Source organism: Cyprinodon tularosa, unplaced genomic scaffold (genome assembly GCF_016077235.1).
Source record: "Cyprinodon tularosa strain WSP-4 unplaced genomic scaffold, ASM1607723v1 ctg859, whole genome shotgun sequence".
NCBI classification, from domain to species: domain Eukaryota; kingdom Metazoa; phylum Chordata; class Actinopteri; order Cyprinodontiformes; family Cyprinodontidae; genus Cyprinodon; species Cyprinodon tularosa.
Window position 1 is genome coordinate 56,606 of NW_024039628.1, and position 23,395 is coordinate 80,000.

Here is a 23,395-nt window from a genome sequence, read left to right on the forward strand (position 1 = left end):
TTTTGGGAAAGGGTGGATGGATGAAAGGATGGATGATGGATGAATGGATGGTGATGGTATGGGGATGGATGATGGATGAATGGATTTGGGTGATGGATGGATGAATGGGGGGATGGATGGATGGATGGATGAAGGTTTATGGATGGGAAAGGATGAAAGGGAAAGGAGTGGATGGTTTGGGGTGGATGGATGGAGGATGGATGATTTATGGATTTGGAAGGGGATCATGGATGATGGATGAAAGGATGGGTTGGGAAAGGATGGATGGTTTAAAGATTTTGGGTGGATGGAAGGTTGGGGTGAAATGATGGATGGATGGATGGATGATGGAAAGGTTGGATGGAGGGTGGGTTTGGGTGATGGATGGATTTGGGTGATGGGATTTAAAGATGGGTGGTTGGATGGAAAGGATGGATGAATGATGGATGGATGGATGGATGGGTGGGTGAATGGATGCATTTATGGATGAATGGATGGATGAATGATGGAAAGGAAAGGGGATGGAGAATTTATGGATGGGGATGATGGTTTTATGGATGGATGGAAAGGGTGAAATAATGGAGGGGTGGTTGGTGGATGGATGGTGATGGATTGGGTTTGGGTGGGTGGTGGATGAATATTTGGGTGGAAAAGGGTGGGTGGATGAATTTTATGGTGATGGATGAATGGGGTGGGGGTTGGGTGGATGGGGGGGATGGGATGAAAGGTTTAAAGGGATGGAATTTGATGGATGGATGGGGGAAAGGGTGATGGATGGATGGATGGATGATGGAAAGGGGTGGATGGTTGGGGGATTTATGGATGGGAAAGATGGATGGGTTTGGGTGGATGGATGGATGGATGAATGGGTGGGATGGGATGGATGGTGGATGGATGGATGAAATGGATGGATGGGTGGATGGGGAAAGGATGGATGGATTGGATGGGGAATTTATGGTTGGGGGTGGTGGATGGATGGAAAGATGGGAAGGGGATGGGTGGATGGATATGGATGGTTGGATTGGGGAATGGGGGAAAGGATGGATGGATGGATGGATGGATGATGGATGGGAAAGGATTTAAAGGATGGATGATGGATGGTTTGGGTGGATGGATGGTTGAATGATGGGTGGATGGGAAAAAGGGAAAAGGGGGTGGAAAGGGGATGGATGGGGGAATTTGGGTGAAATTTGGGGATGATGGGATGGAAAGGGTGGATGGATGGTTTGGAAAGGGTGGATGGAAAGGATGAATGATGGATGGATGGTTGGGATGGATGGATGGATGGGGTGGGGTGGGGGGAAAAGATGGATGGTTTTGGGTGGTATGGTATGGAAAGATGGATGGTTTGGGTGGATGGTGGGTTTGGGTGGATGGGTGGGATGGGTGGATGGGTGGATGGTGGAGGGGTGGATGATGGATGATGGAATGGATGGATGGGATGGAATGGGGTGGATGGGGTTTAAAGGGATGGATGGTTGGGTGGGATGGAAAGGATGGGGTGGATGGATGGGTTGGATGGATGGGTTTGGGTGGATGGGTGGATGGATGGATGGGGGATGGATGGATTTGGGTGGGTGGATTTTGGGTGGATGGATGGTGGATGGGTGGATGGGTGGATGGATGGATGGATGGATGATGGATTTTGGGGGATGGATGGATGGATGGGTGGATTTAGGGTAGGATGGGTGGATGGATGGGGAAAGGATGGGATGGTTTTGGGTGGATGGATGGGGTGGGTGGATGGAAGGGGGGTTTGGAGGATGATGGATGGTGGAAGGATGGATGGGTGGGGTGGATGGGTGGATGGGATGGATGGTTTGGGTGGATGGATGGGTGGATGGGTGGATGGATGGATGGGGTGGATGGATGGATGGGTGGATGATGGATGGTGGGATGGGAAAGGATGGATGATGGTGGTTTGGGTGGGATGGGGTGGTGGATGGGTGGATGGGTGGATGGTTGCTTTGGGTGGAGGGTGGAATGGGGATGGATGGATGGGATGGATGGGTGGATGATGGATGGATGGATGGATGGGATGGGGTGGATGATGGATGGGTGGATGGATGGTTGGGTGGGAAAGGATGGATGGTTGGATGGGGGATGGATGGGTGGAAAGATGGATGGATGGATGGATGGTTTGGGGGTGGGATGGGTGGTTTGGATGGGGATGATGGTGGGGTGGGTGGGGTGGGGTATGGATGGATGTTGGGAAAAAGGATGGGTGGATGGATTTGGGTGGATGGTTGGTTTTGGTTTATGGATGGGTGGATGGGTGGATGGATTTGGAAAGGGTGGATGGTGATGGATGGGGTGGGTGGATGGTTTTGGGTGGAAAGGGTGGATGGTTGGATGGATGGATGGGGATGATGGGTGATGGATGGATGGATGGATGGTTTGGTTTGGAAGGGATGGAGGATGGGGGATGGAATGGATGGGTGGAGGATGGAGGGGTGGGTGGGTGGGTGGATTTGGGTGGGTGATGATGGATGGGAAAGGAGGATGGATGGTTTGGGTGGATGGATGGATGATGGATGGGTGGGGGTGGAGGGATGGATGATGGGATGGATGGATGGATGATGGATGGATATGGAATTTGGGTGGATGGGTGGGTGGGATTGGGGTGGATGGGTGGATGGATTGGAGGATGGATGGATGGTTGGATGGATTTTATGGAGGATGGATGGGAAAAGGGGGTGATGGATTGGGTGGGAGGAAGGAGGATGGATGGGGATATGGGTGGAAGATGGATGATGGATGGAAGGTTGGGGTGGATGGGGTGGATGGTTGGATGGATGATGGGTGATGGAAAGGAAGGAAGATGGATGATGGATGATGGAGGATGGGTGGGGTGGGGTGGATATGGAGGGGTGGGGAATGGATGGGTGGTTGGGTGGATGATGGATGGGATGGAGGGGGAATGGATGGATGGATGGATGGTTGGGGTGGATGATGGATGAGGATGGGTGGATGGGGTGGGGGAAAGATGGATGGATGGTGATGGAAAGATGGATGGGATGGATTTGGGTGGGTGGATGGGGGTGATGGATGGGTGGAAAGGATGGGTTTGGTGGATGGATTGGATGGTTGGATGGATGATGGATGATGGATGGGGTGGATGATGGATGATGGATGATGGATGGATGGATGGATGGATGGGATGGGTGGGGACGGATGGATGGATGGTGGATGGATGGGTTGGGGTTTGGGGAAAAATTTTGGGGGTGGTTGGGTGGATGGTGGATGGATGGATGGGTGGATGGTTGGATGGGTGGGGGAAAGTGGATGGATGGATGGATGGGATGGATGATGGATGGATGGATGGGGGGATGGGTGGGGTGGAATGGGGTTGGGTGGATGGGGTGGATGATGGAATTTTGGGTGGATGTTGGATGGATGGATGGGGTTTGGTTTTATGGATGATGGTGAAAGGATTTGGTTGGGTGATGGATGGGTGGATGATGGATGGAATGGGATGGGTGGAATTTGGTTTGGGTGGATGGTTTGGGTGGAAGGGTGGATGATGGTGGATGGGGTGGATGGATGATGGGTGGGTGGGTGGATGGGTGGATGAAAGGTTTTGGGGATGGATGGGAAGGTTGGTTGGATGGATGGAAAGGATGATGGATGGATGGAAAGGATGGTTGGATGGATGGTTTGGGTGGGTGGAAGGATGGGATGGATGGATGGGGGATTGGGGTGGATGGAAGGATGGATGATGGATGGGTGGGATGGATGGATGGATGTATGGAAAGGGGTGGATGGAAAGGATGATGGATGGATGGTTGGGTGGATGGGATGGATGGGTTTGGGGGGTGGATGGGTGGATGGTGGATGAAAGGATGATGGATGGGGTGGATTTGGGTGGTTTGGGTGGTTGGGGTGGATGATGGAAGGATGGGTGGGGTGGGGGGGTGGTGGTGGGATGGAAAGGAGGTTTGGAAAGGGTGGATGGATGGTTGGGTGGATGGATGGATGAAGGGTGATGGATGGGTGGATGGATGGTTTGGATGGAATGGGGTGGATGATGGGATGGATGGATGATGGGTGGGTGGGGTGGGATGGAAAGGGTGGATGGGTGGATGATGGGTGGTGGATGGATGGATGGATGGGTGGGGGTGGATGGAAAGGATGGGTGGGATGTGGATGGAAGGATGGATGGATGGATGGGAGGTTGGGTGGGTTTGGGTGGATGGGTGGATGATGGGGTGATGGGTGGATGGATGGGTGGATGGATGGTTGGGGGGGGATGATGGAGGGGTGGATGGGGTGGTTTATGGATGGGATGGGTGATGGAGGATGGAGGATGGATGGATGGATGTTTGGGTGGGGGTGATGGAAAGATGGGATGGATGGATGGGTGGATGGGTGGATGTGGATGATGGGGGATGTGGGATGGAAAGGATGGGATGGGATGGAATGGATGGATGGATTTGGGTGGGATGGAGGATGGATGGATGATGGATGGTGGTTGGGGTGGAAGGGGGTTTGGGTGGGTGGAGGGGGGGGGATGGATGGGGTGGAATGGATGGTTGGGGGATGGATGGGTAGGGGTGGGGGATGGATGGAGTGGTGGATGATGGGATGGGGATGGGGATGGTGGGATTGGGTTTGGGTGATGGGATGGATGGGGTGGGATGGGTGATGGATGATGGATGAATGATGGATTGGATGGTTTGGGTGGATGGGGATGGGTGGATGGTTTGGGGGATGGGTGGATGATGGATGGTGGGTGGGTGGATGATGGATGATGGAGGTGGATGGATGGGGGGGGAGGTTTGGGTGGATGATGGGAGGGGTGGTTTGGGTGGATGGGTGGATGGGTGGATGGGATGGATGATTGGATGGGTGGATGGATGGGTGGGATGGGTGGATGATGGTTGGATGGGATTTGGGTGGATGGATGGTTTGGGTGGTTGGATGGGAATGAGGATGGATGGGGTATGATGGTGATGGATGGTTTGGGTGATGGATGATGGGGGGGATTGGGTGATGGATGGGTGGTTGGGTGGGATGGATATGGATGGGGGTTGGGGGAATGGATGGATGGGTGGGGATGGGGTGGATGGTTTTGGGTGGGTGGTATGGGTTTTGGGGGTGGTTTTATGGATGATGGATGGGGGTGATGGTTGGATTGGGATGGATGAAGGATGGGATGTGGATGATGGGATGGATGGTTGGATGGGTGGAGGAAAAGGTTGGATGGGATGGGGTGGATGATGGGTGGGGTGATGGATGATGGATGGGTGGATGGTGGGGTGGGGTGGATGGATGATGGGAAAAGATTTGGGTGGGTGGTATGGGTTGGGTGGATTTATGGATGGTTTTATGGATGAGGATTTATGGGTTGGATGATGGAATTTTGGTTTGGAAAGGATGGATGGATGGGTGGATGGGATGAAGAAAGGGTTGGATGGATGGGATGGATGGGATGGGATGGATTGGGTGATGATGGGGGTTTTGGGTGGGTGGGATGGGGGAATTTGGGTGGTTTGGGTGGTATGGTTGGGATGGGATGGAAAGGAAAGGGTTTGGAAGGTTGGGAAAAGGGGTGGAAATGGATGAAAGGATGAAAGAATGATGGATGGAATGGAAAGGAAAGATGGATGGATGGGTGGGATGGATGGATTTGGGTGGAAAGGGTGGAAAGGATGATGGGATGGATTGGATTGGATGGGTGTGGGTGTTTGGAAAGGGTGATGGATGGATGCGGGTTTATTTTTCCATTTGTTTTTAAATTTCGGAAATTTAGATTTTCTGACCTTTATTATTGTTGTGTTTCTGCCTTCATTTCCATTCTAGAAAGAAATTTCTGTTTTTACTGAAACATCCAGAAATAAAGGCGCCTTTTATCCTCATGTTAATGGGGTTTAAAATTTTGCTTCTATTATTTTTATTTAAACTGGGTTTAAAATTTTTTTTGCTGCAGTTTCCCGATTGGTTTCAACTCATTGGGTAAAGCGGGGCCCGTTACAGTGGGGGGGGGGGGGCAGGTTTAAAAACACATTTAAAAATTTTTTCCCTAATAAACTGGTTTATGACTCACGCCCCCAATCCACATTTCCCCCCCCCCCCCCCCCCTGCGTAATGAAACCCGCCATCAGCCCCCATTTTTCACCTGATATAGCCCCCAAAATGACCATCATGCCCCCCCCCGCAGCCACATTACCTGAAATAAACATCCAATGAGTGCTTTGCGTCATCAGCTGTGAGCGCATGCGCAGTGCGGACAGAAGCTGGTCCATCTGATCAGCCTGATGGATCCATTTCCCTTTATTATTCATTCATTCATGCATTCATTCCCTGCAGCTCAGAGTCTGACCAACCCTCTGCCCTAACCCCCCAACACCCCCCTCCCTCCGGAGGCCATAGTCATGTAAAGCTACCCCCCCCTCAGAGGAAGCCCCTTTGGGACATTTACCTCACATGTAGCCTTTGTTCCATTGAAGACTTTCTAAATAGGTCCCAATAACCCCCCCCACCCCCCACCACCACCACCTGCGTCAGGAAGAGCTCCATCAGTCCCAGTAGAACCAGCAGGAACAGAAGCTCTGAACCAGTCTGCCTGTCCTTCCTCTGCAGAAAAACAAAAACATTCCTCACTGTAAATGTATCTGCAGATTCACTCATCCACTCCACGGGAGCGCGCCCTGCGTGGGTGTCGGCTGCCCCCGCTGCTCCTCACGTCCCTTTATTGCTGCAGAGCGTGAAAATAGACATAAATCCATGAGGAGCAATAATGCTCCTAAAGCTGCAGCTTCATCAAAGCTTCCTACAGTTTAATGCTCAATATGCTCAATGCTTTAAAACCTCATTTCAGATACAAACACAAAGACTTGGGTGGTTTTAATGGTTTCACTGGTTTTAGTGGTTTTAGTGGTTCACTCTCCTGAAAGGTTTATGAGATTTTAAGCCTCCAGGTTACAATCTAAAAGAAACTTTAGAAACAAAACCAGGTTCATATTTTAGTTGTTAAACATTATTTTAAGTTTAGTTAGAATCAAAGCGTTTAAATATTCAGCAGAAAACATTTTCTTTGTTCTCATCGATATTATGATGAAGAAAATGTCCCTTTTTAAGCAGTGGAATAAAAAGCAGATTTATAGTCACTAAATCAGAGGCTGACTCATTTCCATACCCCCCCCCCCCCCAGCTGTCAGAAGGAGCCTATAAAGCGGGGAGGGCCGCCCCTGCTCAGATCAGACCCAGATCAGAGACTCTCTCTCCGCCCTCAGCTGCTGGACTCTCTGCTTTTCCTGCCGGAGGAACCAGAGCAGAAGCATCAGGAGAAACTAGAGTTGGAGGAAGGAAGCAAAGCCTGAGGAGGGTTGGGATGCAGGCTCCCCGCGCGCTCCGCTGCTTGCTGTGCGCGCTCAGCTGCGCGTGGTGGCTCCGCACCGGGACAGCCTCGCGCCTCAAGACTCCCGCGCTGCCCATCCAGTCCGAGAGAGAGCCGCTGCCCTCCAAGGGCCTGGCAGGTGAGTGAACCAGCAACTTCTACAGCCAGCAGATCTAGGCTGTAGGAATATGAAAAACTAGAAATAGAGTTTATTAAATAAATGAGCTAACAAAGAGAACTTAAACTTTTAGCAAATTAGGAAATTATCCAAACAAATGCATCCCATATCAGCCTCTAGGGGCAGCAGGGAGCTTCAACTGTGACATACTTTAAATATAAGAGCAGATTAGTTTAAACTAAGACTAACTAGTTCACAGGGGGGACTTAGTTCAGACCAACTGGTTCTAAACTGGTCCATCACCCCAGCAATGGTTTATTTTATACTGATAATAGATTATATAAAAATAGAGTCTTTCATTAAACATTCAAATTAATTGTTAGAAAGAGCAATTTTAGAGCTTCTGTTTTTTTTTCCACCAACTTGGCTGAAAAACTGTTTTGTTTATAAAGGTTTTATAAAATCCCAAACTTCATGGATCATTGATCCGTTCCTCCTCTGATAGTTTAGAGTTTTAAACAGGAATATAAAGTTTTTCTAAATCCTAAAGCTTCAGATTCACCATCTTGGTCCAGATCCTGAGTTTTGTGACGTTCCAGCAGGAAGCTGAGTTTGGGAAGTGATCACATGATGAAAGCAGAACTTTGTCTGGATTTGGTCCAACATGGTGTGAATCATTCAGTTCAGGCAAATACGTCTGACTTCCAAGCTGGAGCTCATTTGTTGTGATGTGGCTCCAACGAGTCCAAGTCCTAAAACCTGAAGCTCTCCTTTCATCCCAGAGTTTATCTTCACATGTCTCCCTTCATGTTTGCATCTGTTTTCTCTCTGAGTCATAAGTGCTGCGAATGCCTTTAGATCCACGCAGGACTCGATGTGGTTTTTATAAGGTAGCTACTTTAAACTGCGCGCTAACCACCGCCTTATACTATGCAATTCAGAGCTGGAAACTGTAATCAATCGACTTTCCATTACAAGTGCTGGCTCCGGCGAGATGATTTATTGGAGCAGAGACAGACGGGTGGCAGGCGCAGCCAGCAGCTCTGCAGCGCAGCCGCTTTATTGTAATTATAAGTTAGCTGACATGCAGGCAGCGCTCCCAAACAAGCAGCCTGGAATACTCCTGTAGGGCCTCAGAGTGACAAAGGCTCAATTATCCATGTGCTGTTATGAGAATAATGACACAGAGCTGCTGCATCTGCTGGGGGGGGGGGACGTTTCATCAGTCATGGAGCTGCTTAAGGATCCAGAACCTTTTTAGCTTGAAGGGATCTGAGAAGGTGAAACCCTTCCTGCCCACAATCCCAGACTTTTTCCAACCTGTTTGGATTTATTTCCGCTCGTTTATGGTTTTATTTCATCTTTAAATGACACCTTGAAGCAACTGAACCTTTTTCCTGTGATTCTTTGCTAGATTTTCTGCAAATGTCTCCTTCTCCAGGATCATTCCTTCTCCAGGATCATTCCTTTTCCAGGTTCATTCCTTCTCCAGGTTCATTCCTTCTCCAGGATAATTCCTTCTCCAGGATCATTCCTTTTCCAGGCTCATTCCTTTTCCAGGCTCCTTCCTTCTCCAGGTTCATTCCTTCTCCAGGATCATTCCTTTTCCAGGCTCATTCCTTCTCCAGGCTCATTCCTTCTCCAGGTTCATTCCTTTTCCAGGCTCCTTCCTTCTCCAGGCTCATTCCTTCTCCAGGTTCATTCCTTCTCCAGGTTCATTCCTTCTCCATGTTCATTCCTTCTCCAGGTTCATTCCTTCTCCAGGCTCATTCCTTTTCCAGGCTCCTTCCTTCTCCAGGTTCATTCCTTTTCCAGGCTCATTCCTTCTCCAGGTTCATTCCTTCTCCATGTTCATTCCTTCTCCAGGTTCATTCCTTCTCCAGGTTCATTCCTTCTCCAGGTTCATTCCTTCTCCAGGATCATTCCTTTTCCAGGCTCATTCCTTCTCCAGGTTCATTCATTCTCCAGGTTCATTCCTTTTCCAGGCTCATTCCTTTTCCAGGCTCATTCCTTTTCCAGGCTCATTCCTTTTCCAGGCTCATTCCTTCTCCAGGTTCATTCCTTCTCCAGGATCATTCCTTCTCCAGGATCATTCCTTTTCCAGGCTAATTCCTTCTCCAGGATCATTCCTTCTCCAGGTTCATTCCTTCTCCAGGTTCATTCCTTCTCCAGGATCATTCCTTCTCCAGGATCATTCCTTTTCCAGGCTAATTCCTTCTCCAGGATCATTCCTTCTCCAGGTTCATTCCTTTTCCAGGCTCATTCCTTCTCCAGGTTCATTCCTTTTCCAGGTTCATTCCTTCTCCAGGATCATTCCTTTTCCAGGCTAATTCCTTCTCCAGGATCATTCCTTCTCCAGGTTCATTCCTTCTCCAGGATAATTCCTTTTCCAGGTTCATTCCTTCTCCAGGTTCATTCCTTCTCCAGGATCATTCCTTCTCCAGGTTCATTCCTTCTCCAGGTTCATTCCTTCTCCAGGATCATTCCTTTTCCAGGCTCATTCCTTTTCCAGGCTCATTCCTTTTCCAGGCTCATTCCTTTTCCAGGCTCATTCCTTTTCCAGGCTCATTCCTTTTCCAGGCTCATTCCTTTTCCAAGCTCCTTCCTTCTCCAGGTTCATTCCTTCTCCAGGATCATTCCTTTTCCAGGCTCATTCCTTTTCCAGGCTCATTCCTTTTCCAGGCTCATTCCTTCTCCAGGTTCATTCCTTTTCCAGGCTCCTTCCTTCTCCAGGCTCATTCCTTTTCCAGGCTCATTCCTTTTCCAGGCTCATTCCTTTTCCAGGCTCATTCCTTCTCCAGGATCATTCCTTTTCCAGGCTCCTTCCTTCTCCAGGTTCATTCCTTTTCCAGGCTCCTTCCTTCTCCAGGCTCATTCCTTTTCCAGGCTCCTTCCTTCTCCAGGTTCATTCCTTCTCCAGGTTCATTCCTTCTCCAGGTTCATTCCTTCTCCAGGTTCATTCCTTTTCCAGGCTCATTCCTTTTCCAGGCTCATTCCTTTTCCAGGCTCATTCCTTTTCCAGGCTCATTCCTTCTCCAGGCTCATTCCTTTTCCAGGCTCCTTCCTTCTCCAGGTTCATTCCTTCTCCAGGATCATTCCTTTTCCAGGCTCATTCCTTTTCCAGGCTCATTCCTTTTCCAGGCTCATTCCTTCTCCAGGTTCATTCCTTTTCCAGGCTCCTTCCTTCTCCAGGCTCATTCCTTTTCCAGGCTCCTTCCTTCTCCAGGTTCATTCCTTTTCCAGGCTCATTCCTTTTCCAGGCTCATTCCTTTTCCAGGCTCATTCCTTTTCCAGGCTCATTCCTTTTCCAGGCTCCTTCCTTCTCCAGGCTCATTCCTTTTCCAGGCTCCTTCCTTCTCCAGGTTCATTCCTTCTCCAGGCTCATTCCTTTTCCAGGCTCCTTCCTTCTCCAGGTTCATTCCTTCTCCAGGATCATTCCTTTTCCAGGCTCATTCCTTTTCCAGGCTCATTCCTTTTCCAGGCTCATTCCTTTTCCAGGCTCATTCCTTTTCCAGGCTCCTTCCTTCTCCAGGTTCATTCCTTCTCCAGGATCATTCCTTTTCCAGGCTCATTCCTTTTCCAGGCTCATTTCTTTTCCAGGCTCCTTCCTTCTCCAGGCTCCTTCCTTCTCCAGGTTCATTCCTTCTCCAGGATCATTCCTTTTCCAGGTTCATTCCTTTTCCAGGCTCCTTCCTTCTCCAGGTTCATTCCTTCTCCAGGATCATTCCTTTTCCAGGTTCATTCCTTTTCCAGGCTCATTCCTTTTCCAGGCTCATTCCTTTTCCAGGCTCCTTCCTTCTCCAGGTTAATTCCTTCTCCAGGATCATTCCTTTTCCAGGCTCATTCCTTCTCCAGGTTCATTCCTTCTCCAGGTTCATTCCTTCTCCAGGATCATTCCTTTTCCAGGCTCATTCCTTTTCCAGGCTCATTTCTTTTCCAGGCTCCTTCCTTCTCCAGGCTCCTTCCTTCTCCAGGTTCATTCCTTCTCCAGGATCATTCCTTTTCCAGGTTCATTTCTTTTCCAGGCTCCTTCCTTCTCCAGGTTCATTCCTTCTCCAGGATCATTCCTTTTCCAGGTTCATTCCTTTTCCAGGCTCATTCCTTTTCCAGGCTCATTCCTTTTCCAGGCTCCTTCCTTCTCCAGGTTAATTCCTTCTCCAGGATCATTCCTTTTCCAGGCTCATTCCTTCTCCAGGTTCATTCCTTCTCCAGGTTCATTCCTTCTCCAGGTTCATTCCTTCTCCATGTTCATTCCCATTAGATAGGATGGAGGCTCTCAGGTTCGGTCAGCTTTGCAGGAGCTGGTCTAGCGTTCAAAGGCTGCTCGTTAGTCATAAAGTCAAACATTAAACGATGCAGTTCTTTTATTTTATTTTCCTTCTGATCAGGAGGGAAATAAAATCTGTTCTGCAGTTTAAGTTTCATCATTTAATTTTTTATTTAACCAGGAAAGACCTGCTGAGATTAGAAAGCTCCTTCACAGGCTGCCCAGGTAGATACACACAGGTAGATACACACAGGTAGATACACACAGGTAGATACACACAGGTAGATACACACAGGTAGATACACAGCTATGATTGGACAGCGTCGTTTTCAAACTGGACCTAAAGGCGCTCGGTCACTAGGTGACCCCCCCCCCCCCCCCCCCATTCTGCGCTCTGCCCCCACCCCCTCCCTGTCATAGCACCCTGGGGGGTCAGCCATATTTCAGTGGTTTATCCCACATAGATCCGTTTACTGATTTTCTATATGTTAGCCATCATGATGGACAGCGAGCGCCTGGATGAGAGGAGGCGGCCATGTTGAATCTGCGTGTTTTCACAGGATGCTCCTTCGGCGGTCGGTTCTACTCCCTGGACGACACCTGGCACCCGGACCTGGGGGAGCCCTTCGGCGTCATGCACTGCGTCCAGTGCCGCTGTGAAGCGGTAAGTCCTTATAAGGCGCTTCCTGTGAGGTCAGAGGAGCGGCCGCTCGGCTCACTGCTGTGTCTGCATGTCTGGCAGCTGAAGAGCCGGCGAGGGAAGGTGTCCGGGAAGGTCGACTGCAGGAACATCAAGCAGGACTGTCCCGCCCCCGACTGCGACGACTCGGTGCTGCTTCCAGGACACTGCTGCAGGACCTGTCCCAAAGGTGATCCACCTTCAGCTCACTTTACATTGTTTCCACATTAAATCAATTACAAGAAGAAAAACATTTCTAGATTCAATTAGAAAAATGTGTTTTTGTTTTTTTTGTAGTGAAAACATCGTCAGCAAAGATTAGAAATGTTGACGGATTGATTTCTCTTTAATAAATGATTTATCTGAAGCTCTTTCTGATCAGCTGCAGACTTTTCTCCATCATTCTTCAAATGATTGTGAGCAGCTTCCTCCAGCATAATGCTGCCTCCACCGTGCTTCCTGCCATGTTCTCTCCGTGGTTCTGTCCTAGCTGGCGCTACTAGCTCGTTTTTATGGAGAGTAGGCAGACAGGAAACAGGGTATGAGAGAGGGAGACGGGTCAGACTCGAACCCGGTCCGCCTGCATTGAGGACATGGGTCACGCCCCTCCGTACGGACAGATGGTGGAAGCAGCAAACAACCCAAATGATTTTCCACTCATCTCTGTCAAAACGCCCCCCCCCAGGCCTCACCTGCGGCCCAGCACACGCGGCTCCGCCTCATTACAGAGCCACTGTGACAGCCTGACATGCTGGGTGGGGGTTTTCCTGCTCTGTAATGGAAAATGAAGCTGGAGTTCTGCTGCGGTCGGCTGTTCAGCGGAGTGTGTTTGTGGAAGTGATGGAAAGCATGTGTGTTGTGTCTGCAGGTGTGTGTGCCTGTTATTACCGCATGCACCTGAAGATACAGGAGAAGTGAGAGTGACGCAATGCAGAAGCCTGGGAGAGGCGGCGGACGTCTGGTGGGACATATTTATAGCAGGCAGGTCAGAAAAGCAGGCGGTGGTTTTCATGCTGACGGCTGAAGCAGCTGCAGGTCTGACTGCAGCAGAGCGCTGGCGGCCATTACATCAGGATGCGCTGCAGCTGCTCACCAACACTGGCTCTTTGTTGGGGCTGCGCTCCAGCGGCGCTCCCAGTGCTTCCTGAAGCTGCTGAGCTGGGAGACGGATCCAGGCCAGGAGAGGCGGAGCCTCCAGGAAGGTTCTGACCTCCGGGTTACGCTGAGACCAGCCTGGTCAGGACTTTGTGACCTCATCAGTTTATCAGCAGAGGAAGTTAGGATGGAGGAGACGCCAGGCGGGGGTGGAGCCTCACCTCCTCCACCTGTGAGGATGGAGGCCTCAGTGTGGTGATCTCTGCTTTTCTTCTTCTGCAGGTTCAGACGGTAAAAAGCAGACGGATTCTCCTCTGGACAGCTTCGACTTTTTCCATGAGAAGGGCAAAGAGGACGACCTCCACAAGTCCTACAACGACAGATCCTACCTGAGCTCTGAGGACACCGGGCTGGGGGAGGGCCGCACAGGTAAGCTGAACCTCCAGGAAGGAGGCGGGGCCTGTGCCTCCTCCAGCTACTGAAGGAGCAGTCTACCTTTTCTCCTCCGCTGCAGACTTCGTGGCCGTGCTGACCGGAGTGACGGACTCATGGCTGCCCAGCTCCAGCGGAGTCGCCAGAGTCCGTCTGTCTCTGACCAGAACCACACTCACCTTCTCTGTTACGTACCAAAGGTAAAACCAGTTCAAACCAGAACCAACCAGTCGCCTCTTTGTGTTTCTTTAACATTTCTGGTCTCTTCTTTTCAAATAATTCGCTTCGAGCTGTTGTTGATCCAGAAACCAGATGTTCTCATGCTGTCTGCTTCCTGTTTCCCCAGAATGGGCCGCCCCAGTAAGATCACCCTCCTGGACTCAGACGGGACCCCTGCTTTAGAATATAAAGTCCCCAAAGGACAGGTGGACATGGTAAGACCGCGTCCCGTCCTCCATCTGGGTCTGATTTGGTTTCCTGAATCCTGTCCTCATGAGCTTCTGTAGGATCAGAACCCATAAACATGTGCAGACGCCTCCTCATAAATCACAGCACCTATAGTAGAGTGGATGAGCGCTGAGGCCACATGTTAAGGTCAGTCTGCAGCACTGCATCGGATTTCCTGCCAAAACACACGTCTCCACATTCCACCTCATCCAGCGAGGCAGGAGCCCCTCGACTGGCCCGCTCTTATTCCTAGATAAAGCGTCAAGCTCAGAGGAAACACCACAGCCCTGCAGAAGGGGGGGGGCTCAGCGGCAGGTTCCCGTGGCGCGGCCGCCGCCATGTTTCTGTGTTCAGTCGGTGAAACATCTGAGATCATCTCTGCTGACTGAAGCCTGTCTGATGGGTGGCGTCTGCTCAGACCGACGGCTTATTTAGGGGGATCAGAGTAAACGGGGGTGTTTCTCTAAACTTGTTTCCGTCTGCAGATCTGCGGCGTTTGGAAGAACTTGGCGAAACCCGCCATGCGGCAGCTGCAGTCTGAGCAAATGCGCATCAGGATGACGACGGCGGCGGGCAGACGGGAAGAGGTGGAGGGAAAGATCATCAAGCACAGGGCGCTGTTTGCTGGTGAGACGCCATGTTTGGAGATCCTCCGACCATCGGCTCCCAGTAGGAGGCGCTGGTTTAAAGGAGCGGGCAGAGTTAATGTCTCTCTCTCTCTCTCTCTCTCTCTCTCTCTCTCTCTCTCTCTCTCTCTCTCTCTCTCTCAGAGACGTTCAGCTCAATGCTGACCTCAGAGGAGGAGAACGCAGGAATGGGCGGCATCGCCATGCTGACGCTGAGCGACAGCGAGAACAACCTGCACTTCATCCTGCTGCTGCAGGGTCTCATCACGCACAACAGCAAAGGTGAGGTGGGGGGGTGCAGAGGTGGGGGGGTGCAGAGGTGGGGGGTGCAGAGGTGGGGGGTGCAGAGGTGGGGGGGCTGGAGGCCTAAAGGTGGAAATAAAAGGAAACCTTTTCTCCTCAGATCCGGTTGTGGTTCCGATTCGAGTCCAGCTGATGTACCGCCAACACGTCCTCAGAGAGGTCCGGGCCAACATCACCTCCAGCGTGAGTCACACTCACCCCTCTTATACCCCCCCCCCCCCCCCCCCCCCCCCCGTCCCAAACACTAAAGGAAACGGATGTGGTTCTGCCGCCACATCACAGCCGCGGTATCGCTGCTCGCCGCCCTGATCCGGCAGCAGAAACACGTCTGGATGGAGAAGGAAACAGAAAGTGTTGGTGAGACAGATAGGGGCAGCGGATGAGACAGAGAGGAAGTGGGGGGGGGGCTCAGCACGCCACACACATGTCAGTGGTTAGCGGTATGTGGCCCCAGAGGAGGAGGAGGAGGAGGAGGAGGTGCTGAAAGGTGCGTCTGGTTTTAATTCTGCCATGAGGGCCGATGTGTCTCTTTAGGTCGCTGTGTTTACAGAACCGGTCCGGTTCAGGATGAGCCGCCATCATTCCGGCTCAGGAAAAACCCGCTGATGTTCTCCTCAACATTTTAACACGCCGCACTTCCTGCACGCTTTTATTTCACACGGCGAAGCCTGCAAACATGTGGAGACGTTTTCTGGCCTCAAAACAGTTTGAGGCGTTTTTAGCCTCGGCATTGATCAGGAGCTACAATGAGACGCAGCCCAAACACCTGAGAAGCACGGTGGTGGCTGCATTATGCTCTGAGTATCGGTTACAACGAGACAATTTAACATTTAAAATAAGAAAAAAAATATTTCTAGTGCATATTATCTAATTATCTTATAAGAGTGAAAATACTCCTTCCAGTAGCAGATTCTCTTAATTATCTGCTAAAATTAATTAATTAAAGACATTGAGACTTTTTTCTAGATGTTTTTGCAGCGCCGGATTCAAGCATTAAAGATGGTGAAATCATTTCTCTCAGAGCAAAATGAAGCCAAAAATGAAAAAAAACAAACAGAAAGAGATGAAAATAAATCTGTAAATATGCTCTAAAAATCAGCAGGTTTAGCTTCTGTTAAAATGTCTGAAAGTTTTCTATCTTAAAATTAACAAAAATTCTTTTAATTCGTTTTTCTCTCTGATTCATGGAACAAAAAACCAACGAAGAAGAATTTACTAAATCAATCGAATCTCATCTGGAGAGCTGAGCCTCTCCGGCCGGTGGGGGGGGGGGCATACCTCTGCTGCCCCCCCCATACATCCATCTGCTCCCCCCATGGATTTATGCTCCCTGTATATTTACACTGAGCTGAGGCCGGGGGTCATAAAGGACACGTGTCCAATGAATCCAGCATCTCAGGTCGACTGTCAGTCTGGCCTTAAATCAGCGGCCATGTCCCCCCCCCCTCGCGCTCAGTGAATGGGGGCGGGGGTTCTGACTCCGTCATGCCCTCAGACTGCGGTATTTATCTAACCTCCAGCAGATCCAGCCGCCGCCTGATTTGTTTCGCTCTCTCCTGCGTTCTTGTTTAGAGCCGGACACCAAACCTCATGTCAACAGAACGTTTTTATGGCCGACCAATCGGCTCGCAGTCTGGCTAACGGCTTCAATCTGTGCAGGACCCGGACTTCGCTGAGGTGCTGACAGACCTGAACAGCAGAGAGCTCTTCTGGTTATCCCGTGGGCAGCTGGAAATCGCCGTGGCGACGGAGGGCCAGGATCCCAGACAGATCTCAGGCTTCATCACGGGGAGGAAATCCTGCGACAGTAAGTGATTCTCTGCAGGTTTGTGTGGGCCATTTAGCTGGGGGGGGGGGGCTGTGTGAGCAGCAGCATGATGCTTCCACCGCCGTGTTTCACACATAGCGTTGACCTGAGGGACCCTGCGAAGACCACCGGCATCCGGCGGCGTCCGTCTCACATGTTCGCTTTGCTAAAGGATCAGTCAGTGGAACAGATTCTCCATCTTTACTGTTGATCCCTGAGAGCTAGAAGACCTTTAAGGGGGTCTGAGTGACGGGGCTGAATGGAGACCCTACCTCCATCATTTGAGGAGCAGTCCTCGTCCATCTGCGGCTGCTTTCGTCCTCCTGTCCATCTGCGGATGCTTTCGTCCTCCTGTCCATCTGCGGCTGCTTTCCTGTCCATCTGCGGCTGCTTTCGTCCTCTTGTCCATCTGCGGATGCTTTCGTCCTCCCGTCCATCTGCGGATGCTTTCGTCCTCCTGTCCATCTGCGGCTGCTTTCCTGTCCATCTGCGGCTGCTTTCGTCCTCCCGTCCATCTGCGGCTGCTTTCGTCCTCCCGTCCATCTGCGGATGCTTTCGTCCTCCTGTCCATCTGCGGCTGCTTTCCTGTCCATCTGCGGCTGCTTTCGTCCTCTTGTCCATCTGCGGATGCTTTCGTCCTCCCGTCCATCTGCGGCTGCTTTCGTCCTCCTGTCCATCTGCGGCTGCTTTCGTCCTCCCGTCCATCTGCGGCTGCTTTCGTCCTCCCGTCCATCTGCGGCTGCTTTCCTGTCCATCTGCGGCTGCTTTCGTCCTCTTGTCCATCTGCGGCTGCTTTGGTCCTCTTGTCCATCTGCGGCTGCTTTCGTCCTCCCGTCCATCTGCGGATGCTTTCGTCCTCCTGTCCATCTGCGGCTGCTTTCGTCCTCCCGTCCATCTGCGGCTGCTTTCCTGTCCATCTGCGGCTGCTTTCGTCCTCTTGTCCATCTGCGGATGCTTTCGTCCTCCCGTCCATCTGCGGCTGCTTTCGTCCTCCTGTCCATCTGCGGCTGCTTTCGTCCTCCCGTCCATCTGCGGCTGCTTTCCTGTCCATCTGCGGCTGCTTTCGTCCTCTTGTCCATCTGCGGATGCTTTCGTCCTCTCGTCCATCTGCGGCTGCTTTCGTCCTCCCGTCCATCTGCGGCTGCTTTCGTCCTTCCGTCCATCTGCGGATGCTTTCGTCCTCCTGTCCATCTGCGGCTGCTTTCGTCCTCCCGTCCATCTGCGGCTGCTTTCCTGTCCATCTGCGGCTGCTTTCGTCCTCCCGTCCATCTGCGGCTGCTTTCGTCCTCCCGTCCATCTGCGGCTGCTTTCGTCCTCTTGTCCATCTGCGGATGCTTTCGTCCTCCTGTCCATCTGTGGCTGCTTTCGTCCTCCCGTCCTTCTGGGGCTGCTTTCGTCCTCCTGTCCATCTGCGGCTGCTTTCGTCCTCCCGTCCATCTGCGGATGCTTTCGTCCTCCCGTCCATCTGCGGCTGCTTTCGTCCTCCCGTCCATCTGCGGCTGCTTTCGTCCTCCAGTCCATCTGCGGCTGCTTTCGTCCTCCTGTCCATCTGCGGCTGCTTTCGTCCTCCCGTCCATCTGCGGCTGCTTTCGTCCTCCCGTCCATCTGCTTTCGTCTTCCCGTCCATCTGCGGCTGCTTTCGTCCTCCCGTCCATCTGCGGCTGCTTTCGTCCTCCTGTCCATCTGCGGCTGCTTTCGTCCTCCCGTCCATCTGGGGCTGCTTTCGTCCTCCCGTCCTTCTGGGGCTGCTTTCGTACTCCCGTCCATCTGGGGCTGCTTTCGTCCTCCCGTCCTTCTGGGGCTGCTTTCGTCCTCCCGTCCTTCTGGGGCTGCTTTCGTCCTCCTGTCCATCTGCGGCTGCTTTCGTCCTCCCGTCCATCTGCAGCTGCTTTCGTCCTCCCGTCCTTCTGGGGCTGCTTTCGTCCTCATGTCCATCTGCGGCTGCTTTCGTCCTCCCGTCCATCTGCGGCTGCTTTCGTCCTCCCGTCCATCTGCGGCTGCTTTCGTCCTCCCGTCCTTCTGGGGCTGCTTTCGTCCTCCCGTTCATCTGCGGCTGCTTTCGTCCTCCCGTCCATCTGCGGCTGCTTTCGTCCTCTTGTCCATCTGCGGCTGCTTTCGTCCTCCCGTCCATCTGCGGATGCTTTCGTCCTCCTGTCCATCTGCGGCTGCTTTCGTCCTCCCGTCCATCTGCGGCTCCTTTCCTGTCCATCTGCGGCTGCTTTCGTCCTCCCGTCCATCTGCGGCTGCTTTCGTCCTCCCGTCCATCTGCGGCTGCTTTCGTCCTCTTGTCCATCTGCGGATGCTTTCGTCCTCCTGTCCATCTGCGGCTGCTTTCGTCCTCCCGTCCTTCTGGGGCTGCTTTCGTCCTCCTGTCCATCTGCGGCTGCTTTCGTCCTCCCGTCCATCTGCGGATGCTTTCGTCCTCCCGTCCATGTGCGGCTGCTTTCGTCCTCCCATCCATCTGCGGCTGCTTTCGTCCTCCCGTCCATCTGCGGCTGCTTTCGTCCTCCCGTCCATCTGCGGCTGCTTTCCTGTCCATCTGCGGCTGCTTTCGTCCTCTCGTCCATCTGCGGCTGCTTTCGTCCTCCCGTCCATCTGCGGATGCTTTCGTCCTCCCGTCCATCTGCGGCTGCTTTCGTCCTCCCGTCCATCTGCGGCTGCTTTCGTCCTCCTGTCCATCTGCGGCTGCTTTCCTGTCCATCTGCGGCTGCTTTCGTCCTCCCGTCCATCTGCGGCTGCTTTCGTCCTCTTGTCCATCTGCGGATGCTTTCGTCCTCCTGTCCATCTGCGGCTGCTTTCGTCCTCCCGTCCATCTGCGGCTTCTTTCGTCCTCCAGTCCATCTGCGGCTGCTTTCGTCCTCCTGTCCATCTGCGGCTGCTTTCGTTCTCCCGTCCATCTGCGGCTGCTTTCGTCCTCCCGTCCATCTGCTTTCGTCCTCCCGTCCATCTGCGGCTGCTTTCGTCCTCCCGTCCATCTGCGGCTGCTTTCGTCCTCCTGTCCATCTGCGGCTGCTTTCGTCCTCCCGTCCATCTGGGGCTGCTTTCGTCCTCCCGTCCTTCTGGGGCTGCTTTCGTCCTCCCGTCCATCTGGGGCTGCTTTCGTCCTCCCGTCCTTCTGGGGCTGCTTTCGTCCTCCCGTCCTTCTGGGGCTGCTTTCGTCCTCCCGTCCATCTGGGGCTGCTTTCGTCCTCCCGTCCTTCTGCGGCTGCTTTCGTCCTCCCGTCCATCTGCGGCTGCTTTCGTCCTCCCGTCCATCTGCGGCTGCTTTCGTCCTCCCGTCCTTCTGGGGCTGCTTTCGTCCTCCCGTCCATCTGCGGCTGCTTTCGTCCTCCCGTCCTTCTGGGGCTGCTTTCGTCCTCCTGTCCATCTGCGGCTGCTTTCGTCCTCCCGTCCTTCTGGGGCTGCTTTGGTCCTCCTGTCCATCTGGTGCTGCTTTCGTCCTCCCGTCCATCTGCGGCTGCTTTCGTCCTCCCGTCCTTCTGGGGCTGCTTTGGTCCTCCCGTCCATCTGCGGCTGCTTTCGTCCTCCCGTCCATCTGCGGCTGCTTTCGTCCTCCCGTCCTTCTGGGGCTGCTTTCGTCCTCCTGTCATCTGCGGCTGCTTTCGTCCTCCCGACCATCTGCTTTCGTCCTCCTGTCCATCTGCGGCTGCTTTCGTCCTCCTGTCCATCTGCGGCTGCTTTCGTCCTCCCGTCCATCTGCGGCTGCTTTCGTCCTCCCGTCTCTGGAGTTGATGTTTATGGAGCTTTGGTTGGAGCCGGTTCCTGAGGGCCGCCACATGTGTGCGTCTGAATCCGTTTCAGGAATGCAGCGGCGGCCTGAACGTCTGCAGATAATAAAACAGGAACACATGGCCAATTCCACGGGACTCACGATCACGTCCATTAGTGAGTCCGGTTCTGTCAAACCGCTGATTTGGGTTTTTATTGAGCAGAACTGCGTGTTCAGAAAGCAGCCAAGGTCAGCGCGTTGGAGCTGCTTCCCAACCGTTGGATTAGCAGCGGTTGATGTAATCCATCAGGAATCCAGCTCCAGCGTTCTTCTCCGGCTCTGCTGTCGTCTAACTGCAGCTTGGCTTCAGTCCTTCCTGCGCTGCTGTTCCTCATTACCTCCATCCCCCCTCAGCTCAGACTAACTGCAGGATCTGTGTGTTTCTGACTGTCTGCTTCAGCCATCCAGAGCGTGATGTCCAGTGGAGATGCACTGATGCCAGGGAAAACAGGAGGCGTGGGGTCGGCCATCTTTAACCTCCATGATAACGGCACGCTGGACTACCAGGTATGGCTCTGTTCTTTATGGGGATGATGGAGCTTCTGACCCGAGACCTACTGTTTCTACCTTTGATGCGCATCGATGTGCATCAACCATTGACTTTGCATGGAAACCAGCAGCTTCTGCAGCAATCGGTCTGAATGTAGCATAAAGCAGGACATTTAAGGCTGAGGCTCTGAAGAAAATCCAGGATCTTCAAAGTCCTGCAGATCAGAAAGTTGATCAGATTTATTTGGAACAGATCAGGACGTTTTAGTCCCTTCATGCTTGAATTTTTTTAACATGTGTAGAAAAAAACTTTTTTTTCTGTTGTTAGATTAAAAATTAATTTAAATATTGTTTTTTTTAGCTATGAAGCTAATTAGCGACAGAAGGCATCTGAGGTAAAGTAAACTATATTGTTAACTTTATTGTTGCTGTTTTGCTTGGAAGAAAAAACTGCAATTTAAGCAAAATATTTAGATCTGGAATGAGTTTGTTATCAATGAATCGACCTTTAAATTAATCTAGGATGTTTTAACAATCACCGGATTTAAATTATCCGATTGTTTGATTGCTGCACTTCAATTAGCTGCTAAAGCATTAAATGTGTCTGAGATTAAATCCAAACCTTTTAGCTACTCGTCACTTTAGTCCTCAGAGTTTTTATCTCCACGTTTCTTAATCAAATCTTTTATAAATGATATTAATCATTCATTAATCATGGGGCGACAGTGGCGTCGGATGTAGGAGTTTGCCCTGAAATTGAAGGATTGACGGTGCAAGCCCTGGCTCCGACTTTCATTGTCGTTGTGTCCTTGGGCAAGACTCTTCACCTGCATTGTCTACTGATGGTGGTCAGAGGGCCCGGTGGCGCCAGTGTACGGCAGCCCCGCTTCTGTCAGTGAGCCCCAGGGCAGCTGTGGCTACAATGTAGCTTGCCACCATCAGTGTGTGTGTGGATGGGTGAATGAATGTAGTGTAAAGCGCTTTGGTCAAGTCTCCTAACTTGAATAAAGGCGCTATATAAGTACAGGACATTTACCATTTACCATTCATACTAGTTGCACTGATCTGATGCTGCTGAAGCTGAAATGCTTCAAACTAAGAATCAGAAATAACTTTATTATCAATAAGCCTTTAATTTGTCAGTAATTTTATCAGTCTGGAGCTGATCAGCTCCTAAGCATGGTGGTGGAGTAATGATGATGTGGGTGCATTCAGCATGATCCAGATGTCTTCTCTGATCCAGCAGCTGTTGTTGATCTGAACCTGATTTTCTCCTGAAGCAGCAGCTCCAGAGCCGACGGCCGTCTGAGCATCTCTGGGTTCTTCTGCAGGTTCAGGTTGCAGGTGTGACCAGCGACGTCGTGGGCCTCACTATCGAGCTGAAGCCGCGGCGGCGAAACAAACGCTCCGTCCTGTACGATCTAACGGCGGAGTACAGCAAGGCGGCAGGCAGGGCGGCGGGCAGCTGGAGTCGCCTGGAGGCGCGGCATATCCACATGCTGCTGCAGAACGAGCTCTTCATCAACGTGGCCACCGCTCACCACCAGGAGGGGGAGCTGAGGGGCCAGATCAAGGCCCTGCCCTACGGCGGCCTGGAGGTCCCCAGACAGGGTGAGGACTGATGGAGGGAGGGGGGTGAGGAGAGGGGGGAGGGACTCTCTGTTTATCCGACTCGTCCTCCTTGTTGCAGAGCTGCCCGCTCCTCTGGCGGGACACTTCGTGTCTCCAGCAGTGAGAACGGGAGCGTCGGGTCACGCCTGGGTGTCGGTGGACAAACTGTGCCACCTGCACTATGAGATCATCGTGGCGGGTCTCAGTAAGACGGACGACGTGACGGTGAACGCCCACCTGCACGGACTGGCCGAGATCGGAGAGCTGGACGACAGCAGCGCCAACCACAAGAGGCTGCTGACGGGTTTCTACGGCTCCCAGGTCTGTCTGTCCGTCTGTCTGCCTGTCTGTCTGTCTGTCTGTCTGTTTGTTGGTCTGTCTGTCTGCCTGTCTGTCTGCCTGTCTGTCTGTTTGTTGGTCTGTCTGTCTGCCTG

At 52.1% G+C, this 23,395-nt stretch overlaps 1 protein-coding gene across 2 annotated transcripts in view; it reads left to right on the forward strand.

Annotated features, from left to right (window-relative positions):
* The first annotated feature begins 7,175 nt into the window (after positions 1-7,175).
* The window catches only part of chrd (chordin), a 21,964-nt gene continuing 5,744 nt past the window's right edge, over positions 7,176-23,395 (forward strand). The window contains exons 1-13 of one of the 2 annotated variants that reach the window (XM_038273131.1): positions 7,176-7,457; positions 12,264-12,367; positions 12,446-12,572; positions 13,760-13,906; positions 13,992-14,109; positions 14,256-14,343; positions 14,842-14,983; positions 15,127-15,264; positions 15,368-15,468; positions 16,945-17,092; positions 21,262-21,368; positions 22,682-22,961; positions 23,041-23,282. In XM_038273131.1, coding sequence (XP_038129059.1) covers positions 7,313-7,457; positions 12,264-12,367; positions 12,446-12,572; positions 13,760-13,906; positions 13,992-14,109; positions 14,256-14,343; positions 14,842-14,983; positions 15,127-15,264; positions 15,368-15,468; positions 16,945-17,092; positions 21,262-21,368; positions 22,682-22,961; positions 23,041-23,282 — 1,887 coding nt within the window. In that variant the 5' untranslated portion in view covers positions 7,176-7,312. The remainder of the gene's footprint in view (positions 7,458-12,263; positions 12,368-12,445; positions 12,573-13,759; positions 13,907-13,991; positions 14,110-14,255; positions 14,344-14,841; positions 14,984-15,126; positions 15,265-15,367; positions 15,469-16,944; positions 17,093-21,261; positions 21,369-22,681; positions 22,962-23,040; positions 23,283-23,395) is intronic. The other variant, XM_038273132.1, reaches the window with a different exon arrangement.